At 37.9% G+C, this 9,952-nt stretch overlaps 1 protein-coding gene across 1 annotated transcript; it reads left to right on the top strand.

Annotated features, from left to right (window-relative positions):
- The first annotated feature begins 3,571 nt into the window (after positions 1-3,571).
- On the top strand, positions 3,572-9,159 carry gpr20 (G protein-coupled receptor 20). The gene is made up of 7 exons (XM_072461492.1): positions 3,572-3,624; positions 5,766-5,958; positions 6,043-6,309; positions 7,129-7,370; positions 7,514-7,598; positions 7,891-8,016; positions 8,992-9,159. Exons 2-7 carry the CDS (start codon positions 5,773-5,775, stop codon positions 9,157-9,159), a joined length of 1,074 nt encoding a protein of 357 aa, XP_072317593.1. The 5' UTR covers positions 3,572-3,624; positions 5,766-5,772.
- Positions 9,160-9,952: the final 793 nt, after the last annotated feature.

The following is a 9,952-nucleotide window of genomic DNA, read 5'->3' as shown; positions in this document are numbered from 1 at the left end:
ATAACAATTATGACATGGGTCTCATTGACTTTTTTGATGGGGATTCTAAAATTGAGTTGTGTGTCAAATTTCATATAATTTCGCAAAACTAAATATTTAACCTCCATATAAAATCTGTAGGGGGCGCTGTGGCTCCAAATTAATTTATTTCACTTCAAGTAGGTTTAGGGCAAAGAGTTTAACAACTGATTCTAATTTGATGCAATTCGGACTTTATCTGCGCAAACGGCAGAAATGTTAAATTTGGGAGATTTCTGAAATTCTTGCTACAGTTTGCGGCTTCGCCGCACAGAGACCGTGAGAGGTATCAATGTAATTTGAATAACTCCCAGGGCCAACGCCCTGGGAGGAGTTCGTAAAAGTATGACGTTTGGAAGAACTCCGAAGTCATGTTTAGCCATTTTTGAAGCAATATGGCCGACATTTGGTTGGGCGGACGGCGTTGCCGTAATAATATTTTCCCATCTCTCAATGCATTTTTGGAGGAGGAGGAGGAGGAGGAGGAGGAGGAGGAGGAGGAGGAGGAGGAGGAGGAGGAGGAGGAGGAGGAGGAGGAGGAGGAGGAGGAGGAGGAGGAGGAGGAGGAGGAGGAGGAGGAGAAGGAGAAGAAGAAGAAGAAGAAGAAGAAGAAGAAGAAGAAGAAGAAGAAGAAGAAGAAGAAGAAGAAGAAGAAGAAGAAGAAGAAGAAGAAGAAGAAGAAGAAGAAGAAGAAGAAGAAGAAGAAGACTTTCGTTAATTTTTAGTGGGCTCCGCCCACTTTGTGTTTTTGCTTTACTTAGCGCAAATGAGTGCATTATCGATTACGTGCGCACTTTCGCAGCCGTGCTTTGCACGGCCTTACGAGATTAATAGGCCTCTCGCCAGCTTGTGGCGCTCGGGCCTAAATATATTGTTTTAGTACTAGAAGCGCTTTTACTCCAGTGTTTTGATAACTGTTTTTTTATACATATAATTGACCAAAACTAAGGCATTGTTTATGACCTGTGTTAAAGTTGAAGGTTTTGGATTTCAATTTGAATCAGATGTGAAACAATAGCCTTAAAACAACATCAAAGTAGTATAAATAATTACAGTTTCAGCCCAGATAATGTGAGAACGGGGCTTGTGAATGTATCATCTGTGTGATGACGGGACTGTGGACTGTTCTTTGTCTCACAGATGGAACATTCAACACTGGGAACTTCAGACTTATGGCTCTGGCTCACACTTTGGACATCCAGTTAAACACCGAACAAAGTAATTCACCCGCTTTACAAAAAGGGATGGAAACAGATCAAATTTGAAACTATTTACAGGATTTTTCATAAGTACATTTTACACGGTCTCTTAAAATACTTGTGCACTTATAACTTCAAACACAAATACATATGATTCAAGCTGGAACAGGAGAAAGTATGTCTTTTTATTTGGGTGATTATGAGTTATGAATATGTGCTGATAAATACTTGCTGATGCTTAAAGAGGATCTCAATAGAAGTATGCATTATAAATACAATTTGACATTTCCTTATACCATTTTTTTACACCAAGTACCACCTCATAACTTTGATTGGTTTTACATTTACATTCACTAAATCAGTACTAGCCAAGTGTAAACACAACTAAACATCTTAAACCATGACATATCAAGGGCTACTTCTGAGTAAAATTGAGTAAACATATGGCTCATAGAACTCAACACAGCACAGTACTTACTGCCCATACGGCCCTCACCATATGGACGTCCTTTGGCTTATTTATGTTGACAGTTTCTGCCATGCAGCATCTCTTTCCCCATCTATTCTCGCTCACTGGAGATGAAGTAAAAAAAGTTGCGAGTCAGTCATCATTTTCTGGGGCAAATTCATATGCATAGACATTTTGACACTATATTCAGAAGAAGCTTCTTTCTTGAGAAGTTGCACTTAATTGAGTATAATTCCCAATCATCCCAAATCACAGCCATCTCACCATTTGCTCTATACTATAAACTCACATAACCGTCTGCACTGATTGGCCGAAGCTCAGAGAATATTATATTTTAAACCGTAATTGCTCAGTTTTACATAATAAAGTAAGTTAGTAATATACAGTTACTATTTTTACGTGTTTTTTCATGCATATGTTGTGCTTTTATTTAAGTACAATTTTGGCAGTGTACTTACTAGTAATTGAGAACATTCTTAGCCATGTACCTGTACTTGTATGTATTTTCAGTACTCTCCACCACTGCACATGTGTTAGGGACCATCATATATAGTGCAACACAGGTGGTCAAACAGAATGTCCCAGAGCTGCTTCTCGCTCTCAGCTCATCCACATGCGATCCTTCATGTTACATCCGTTATTCCTGACTTTTCCAGAAACACTGACAGGCTCTGAGCGATGACGTGTGCTCGACAGGAAGCGGCAGACGCACCTGTCTCATTGTGTGAAATGGATGGAGTTAGAGATACAAACTGGGGCTTTTCTTTCTAAACTACATTCACTCACTGCCCCCAAGAGTTGCAGGTCTATTTGGGTGATTATGCAGCTATGTGCTATTCATTTTGCATTTGTTTGCTTTATATATTTTGAATGCATATGTGACCACTAGGGCTTGATGAGGAAGGGAAGTTTTAGGCATCCAGGCCTAATACATCCTTGATCCAGGCTAAATAATGTAGCATTTAAGGGGACAAGACTTGTTCTAATTGTTTATGTCACGTGTCATATCTGAGTCTCTGGTGCTGCTCTTTCAAACATTCTCAAACTAATGAAGATCAGTCACATCTGAGCACACATGATTATGTCTTTGAGATCACAAACAAAAGGAGGAGTGAAGTAATTAAATCTCAGACGTGACATAGTTCAAAACACTAGAGAAATCCTTTTTCGTAAGGTTATGTATTATCTTTTATGATGATTTTACATATAGGACCTTATTTTTGGGAGTGCATACAAATTGTTTTAATTGTTTGAGTGGAGTTTGGGTTAAAAAAATATATATATATATATATATATATATATATAAATATATATATATATATATATATATATATATATATATATTTTTTTTTTTTTTCCCCAGGAATTTGAAATATGTATATTTCAAATTCTTGAACGAAAATTCCCATAGGAAAATGTCCAGGAAATGATCGAACATTTTCCTTGAATTTTCCACCCCTTTGCAACCCTAATAATACAAGATAATTGTATAGCACTTCTCAAGATACCCAAAGACATTTTACATAGAAGAGACAAACAGAAAAACAATAAAGGTATTGGAAGGTGGTTTAGAAGAGTCGGGGAGCCTCCCCACAGATCTTACTTGTACCTTGGGCTGGAGTAGGTGGTGGACTTAACAAGCTTACACAAGGTTAATAGAACACAATGGAAATGTTCATGCAAGTAACAGCAGAATCCTAACTTCCTGTGAAACCTGACTTAGAGATTTAGAGTAAGAGGGAGGGAAACCACTGAGGGAAAGAGGAAGAAATGAGAGAGAATCAAAGACTGAATGGAATCATGGACTAAGTATCTCAAAGAGGATGCAATTTTAAGTGATTTTCAGAATGATTTGCAGAAGATTGTGTTGCAGAGAAGATAGAGCAGATGAACTTGAAAAATCCAACATAGGATTACTGCATTACTCCAGGATTCAAGGTACGTGTATTTAAAAAGTGGATAGTATGATGAAAGAAGGGTGATGATGATGCTGGTAGAAAATGCTTTGTGTTCTTTGCTCTGCTTATCTTATTCGCACTCATTGTTGCTTCTGTAAACAAAGATAAACTTTGTGAATATAAATCAAGGATGAATAAAAACATACTCTTATTTTCCATAGACTGTATACACACTGTGGTGGAGGAAGTACTCAATTGTGTTACTTAAGTAAAAGTACAGACAGGATGGAAAAAATGACATTAAAACATTAGTTTTTGAGTTAAAAAAAAAAAGTGGCAGTCATAATTTGGACATTTTTTTTTGTTCCACAGAAGTTACTCTAGGCATTTTTTTCTTGTCATCTTTTTTGTTTGCTCAAAGCCGATACTTGAACACAAAACCTTTTGGCAAAATGTCTCAAAGAACAAGCTAAAAACTCAGCCAATGCAGTGAGTAAGTACTTTACTTTTCAGTCCAATTACAAGTTTGAATTTAACAGTGGAAATAAGAACAACCTCATGGCTTTTTAATGAACATTATCTGTATAAGCAAGTGTCATTTTGGAAATCAATGCCTTTTCGGACATAATTTTCTCTGTCATGCCCAGACTCGGCCGAGGTCACTCACAGTCACAGAAGAATCCCATGCTGCCTGTATATATTTCTATGACATTATTTGTGAAATGACTTCCTCCTCCACGGACCACTTTACAGACACTGAACCACCGCAGTCTTTGATGCCCAATTCATCAAACTGCAACTATATCAGCTAATGCACAAGACTGTAATCACCCTTAATGTGTTTTCAATAAGCTCTGATGTGTTCTGGGAGTTTATGAAGTCATTTAATTAAAAAGAACACAGCATTCTGCACTATCTCACTTATTTACATAACCATATTTTTCACTTTCATCCAGAAGAATGTGTCACGTGCCACAGAAGAATTAGTTAAACACAAGATTTCCCCCGCTCGCTCCACACATCACTTGTTAGTGTGGCTAATGATGATGAACTGGCTTCTATACTGCAAGTTGAATAATATCAGGGGATGTAAGTGCACGTAGAGACAATTATTTTCCTCGTGTAATCTTAATGTGGTGTGGCTGAAGAACTATTCTCGCTCATTACTCATTTTATTCATTGTCATTAGTTGGAGGCGATGGTATTTTTCATGAGTGAGTGTTTTGTCGCAGTTGGAGAAGCCTTTGGAGACGGGAGCAGCACAGAACAATATTACAGGGATGAAGGGAGGCTCAAGGCAGGCACAGTTAAATACTAAATGACTTCAGGGAGTTGTATAGATGATATACACACGTCAGACCAGGACCTGTTGTCGAAATGATATAAACTTACTTTCTCTTGTTCATTTTGGGCTACCAAACTTAGAGGCTTAGTAACTAGTTGTAATGAAGTTATAAATGTACTTACTTGCCATAACTATTGTAGGGCAATGGTGGAAGAAGTATTTTGCTATTTCAGTAAATGAACACAAGACACAGGAGCAAAGATTAATGAAAAGTTAAATTATCACTAAATATGTGCAATCCATGTGCTGTCGTGACACATATTCATGTGCAATTACTGTCGTGATCACATGCAATGGTATTTATGTAATTATTTATTTGTCTATGGGAGTTTTTATTTATAGGAGATCTTCTACTGAAAGTGTTTTTCAAACTTCCTATAAGAATTAAGATAGATTTTGCACATTTAAGTACAGATACCAAACGATTTTACTTACCATAAGTAGTTTTCAGTGAGAATTAAAAAAAACTTCTAGCAGTAATGCATAAACCCGAATGGTTTTAATCAACAAATATGAGTACTTTTGGTGATTAAGTTGTCAAAAATGAATGAATAATATTTACTTTTGAAGCTATTTTTATTGCTGAATACTTCATGCAGCCTAATATTTGTAACATATAACCTGTCTTAAACCCGAGGAACCTGAAAGCCCATAACATTGTTTGTTTTACTTATGCGATCAAACAGAACATAAACACCCAGAACAAATACACATACAATGATTAAATAAACATATATTTCCAAATAAATTGTACGCAACAAAACCAACAACAGATTATATATTTATCTTCTTCGCAGTTGTCTACAATCATTTTCTTCAATGTTACCACAATGAAGTGTGAGGATGACGTCTAACAGCACTGACTCCTGGATTGTGAACAGCACTGCATTACCCACAAGCCCCGAAACATCCAACCAGAGTGACTTGGGGCCATATCTTCAGAGACTGGCCCATTTAGACGAGGGCCTCTACAGTGACTTCTATGGTCTGTGGATCGCCCTGATGGTCATTAACTCCATCATATTTTTGGTAAAGACTATTTTTTGACCAATTTGCTCCTGGATTTGTAATAATCATAATATAATAATATGACTCTATCTTTTAATATTTCAGGCAGGACTGATCCTCAACTCTGTGGCTCTGTACGTGTTCTGTTTCCGCACGAAACAAAGGACCAGTTCCGTCATCTACACCATAAACCTGGCAGTGACAGATCTGCTGGTCAACCTCTCTCTGCCCACGCGCATCCTCCTGTACTACAGCAGGGGGCGCTGTGTCACCTGCTCCTACCTCCACATCTTCAGCTACTTCGTCAACATGTACTGCAGCATACTGTTCCTGACCTGCATTTGTGTGGACAGATACCTGGCCATTGTTCAAGTGAGACCTCAGTACACCTTCGGAAGTCCAAATGTATACGTGTTTATTCAGGGTTCGCCGACTTCAACCAGTGTACACCTGTCTGCCGCTGTGTCCTTGAGCAAGACACTTCAACCACCTTGACAATATATACAAATGTCGATAATGTAATGTAATTTTCCCCTGACCATCTGTCACAACAGATGTAACTTAAGCTCATTTTCCTTCGGCCCTAAACTACTACAGGGGTTTCTATATGTGTATGCAGTTGTATGTCCAAAAAGTACGGACCTCTGTATTTTTTTTAGTCTAAGTTGGTCTAGAAAATAGTGGAATTGGATCATTTTTTTATTAAGGTGTTTGTAGATCTAGAAGCATGACAGACACATGGCCAGTGTCTTAATGAGAGATCTAAGCATAATGTAGGCCATGTCATACTGAGAATTATCATCTTACAAAATTCAAAAGAGTAGGCTCACCTGCTGCAAGTGGAAATATATTATGGGAGGGTGTTTTTTAAAGTTCTGCGTACAGCCCTGGTTTCCAAGTTTTTTTTGTCTTGAATACACTCTGAGTGCGCTATATGTTGTATAGACTACTGTGTTTCTCAATTAGAAATTAGAAATCTGTATTGTGCCATTCATTACTATTATTATTTCTTGTTTTAATGCTATTCATGCAAAAATAATCCCACAGAAACATTATTTTAAGGATGTTAAATACTATTGAATTCCACTTTTCTACCCTCAGGTGCCCCAGGCTCTACACTATACATTTTTGTCTACCTATCTACCTGTGTTATATGACTTATTGATTGATTGATTTATTCATTCATTCTAGGTTGAAGCATCTCGGAAGTGGAGAAATTCTAGTGTGGCCAAATGTGTGTGTGCTTCGGTTTGGCTGTTTGCGATCGTAGTCACCTACTCGCTCCTCTCCACGGCCTTCCAGCAAACAGGCTGCATCTCCAGGCTCCTGTTCCTCACCATCACCGAGTTCTTTCTGCCCCTCCTCATCATTGTGGCGTTCACAGTGCGCATCATGTGGGCTCTGGCTGACAGACGCCTCATGCAACAGAGCAGGTGAGAAAATAGAATCAAAACAGTTGCGATGCCACTACTATGACTAGGACTACTAAACTACTACTGCTGGTACTTCTACTACTTCTACTACTTCAACTACTGCCACAGCTTATTGCATATTGTTTTCACCATTGTTTTTACAGAGAAAGAAGGAGAAGAGCTGTCCAACTGTTGAGCACTGTCCTGATTATTTTTACAGTTTGCTTCACACCTTTCCACATCCGACAGGTATAATATGATTGTTTTTCTCTTTTCAATACTAATTTGAGATTCAAATAGTAGATTTAAAGGTGCACTGTGTAATTTTTTGGTTGGCGGTGTTAGCCACCCGCTTGTCTCCATGGAGATGTTATCAATTTGCCTGGATTAATCTAACTCCTTATATATTATGATTATGCTTTTTTTACTGCCCAGACTGTGCAGACTTGCTTCTCCACAGATCTGACCTATAACTTGGCTAACGTCTTGTGTTTTCTCTATCAGCTTTAACCCTACAAACATTTCTTATGTATTTGACCAGGTTATTGTGTATTTCTACCCGGACATGCCTCATCATGCCATTGTTTACCACCTGACAGTTACCCTCAGCAGTCTGAACAGCTGCATGGATCCTGTGGTTTACTGCTTCGTCACAAACAATTTTCAGGTAACAACAGATGATCAGTAATAGCTGTTTAATTACACCCAGAGATATGGTCATAAAGTAAAGGACTAGTTTTTTATGTATACTCGAGTAATATCAGTTCTCTTAATTGCGCTATTCTTTGCACTAGGTTTAAGTGAAAGTGATATTTTGACAGTGTGAGATGATTAACAGATGTTTGTTGTTTGTTTGGAAATATTGGCATTTGTATGCCTAGTTTAGTTTAGGTTTCTCTGCCTGAAAACATGAATACTAAAATATAAATTGTATCCAAGCTAATAATGAATCAGTACTTGTAGGCCTGGCATTTTCACAGTGTGAAATTGAGTTAATTGAGAAATACTATTCTGATGTAATAGTACCCAGTTTTACTCAGCTACGTCCTATATGACTAATGTTTAAATGGTTCTTCATCTGCCTGGAAGAACTGGTTCTCTTCCTGAGTGGCTCCAGCTCCACTGTCTATCTCGCATCCGTCTGTCCATCTAAGGACAATGTGGAACTCCTCCAGATTTCTACTTTTCCCCAGGAGGTTTTGTAGTTTTTCCTGGCCGAGAAGGAGGGTCTAAGAACAGGGGATCCTGGGACATTGCCAAGTCTCTATGAATATTGTATATTCGCTTTTCAATGCTGCCCGCCGAGACAACTGCTGTTGTGATTTTGGGCGTTACAAAAATAAATTGAATTGAATTGAACTTTACAATAACTACACCTTCATTTGCAGAAGCATGAACCAAATCTTAATTCATAATGAACTAATAGATTATTAAACATGATTCAGGCTTAGTAACTACATAATTAAGGTTGAGGTTAGGTGTTGGGGTTAAGCGTTAGGTGTTAGGGTCTTAGTTAAGTACTGTAGTTACTAAGCCTGAATCATTCTTAACAAACTATTTGTTCACTATGAAGTAAGTTTTTGTTCATGCTTTAATAAGCCTATATAGTGTTACTTAATGTTCTTGTTTGTTGTTTCTTTAGGCCACAGTGAGGCATTTCTTCCGCCGCGTAGAGCCGGAGGTGACGAGTGGTGATATTGTCAGCATGCAGCAGAGTTCCAAAGCCTCAGGAAGGACAGCTAACCCTGTCACTAATAACGGAATCTTCTTCATCACCATGAAGAAGATTCCACTGAGGAAGACAACATGAAGAAAACATCACTGCAGTAGCGCTTCAACCAAAAAGGACGTTTTAACAAAGTGACTATATGAATTACCAAAATATGTTAATAAGCTCCTTTGATCTGGTCTCTATTGGGTTACACATGTTTCCCTTTCAAATATACCTATGGCTGTATTGTACTGTACTGTACTGCCAAAAAGATATAAATTAACTGCACTACACTGTGTCACCAAAGTTATGGTGGGAACTTTTGGTAACTTAGTACTAAGTGGCATAACGACCTTTGTCCTCATTCCTCAGCTTCCCAACAATAACTAAAAGCATTTGTAAGTGTGTTTGTACTGCATAGTAAAGATAATAATAATAAAAGTTATTCTTAAGTATTTGTTCGTTATTACTTTATTAAACTATTAAGTGTAGTTTCTATAAAATGTTACCTGATCATGTAACTAATAATACATAGTAAATTATTGTTTTAATTAATTGCAACGTATACAATGCTAGTTTATGAAATATTTGCCTTTTTGTTGGGCTTTGCTTGTGGGAAGTATAGTTAGATAGTAGTAAGTGAACAAGTCGTGATTGGACAGACTGAGTCACGTGGTGTCGTTTTGTTGCTGTGGAAACCAATGAAAGTGATGCGATTAGGGGCCGATGCTCAGTTTGTTAGCTGTCATAAAGCTTTCAGAAGGCTTCAGCTTCGCCTCTTTCTTGAGTATCGCGCTGACAGAAGAATAATGGCAGAGCAGAGGTTAATTCTACTGTAAAGCGCGTGTATTCCAGGTAAGTTTAACCCGTCCGACTTGCCGTTCAGCACCTT

Source organism: Eucyclogobius newberryi, unplaced genomic scaffold (genome assembly GCF_026437365.1).
Source record: "Eucyclogobius newberryi isolate DKJ021-1_F unplaced genomic scaffold, fEucNew1.0.hap1 SCAF_3, whole genome shotgun sequence".
Lineage (NCBI taxonomy): Eukaryota > Metazoa > Chordata > Actinopteri > Gobiiformes > Gobiidae > Eucyclogobius > Eucyclogobius newberryi.
Note: the sequence above shows the minus strand (reverse complement) of the source record. Positions and strands in the feature narration are given on the sequence as shown.

Excerpts from the sequence above, each read along its gene's own strand:
- gpr20 (XM_072461492.1), top strand. The coding sequence starts at position 5,773 with ATGACGTCTAACAGCACTGACTCCTGGATTGTGAACAGCACTGCATTA. Across the intron at positions 6,310-7,128 it reads GATACCTGGCCATTGTTCAA|GTTGAAGCATCTCGGAAGTG; the intron begins GTGAGACCTCAG and ends CATTCATTCTAG. Across the intron at positions 7,371-7,513 it reads CGCCTCATGCAACAGAGCAG|AGAAAGAAGGAGAAGAGCTG; the intron begins GTGAGAAAATAG and ends TTGTTTTTACAG.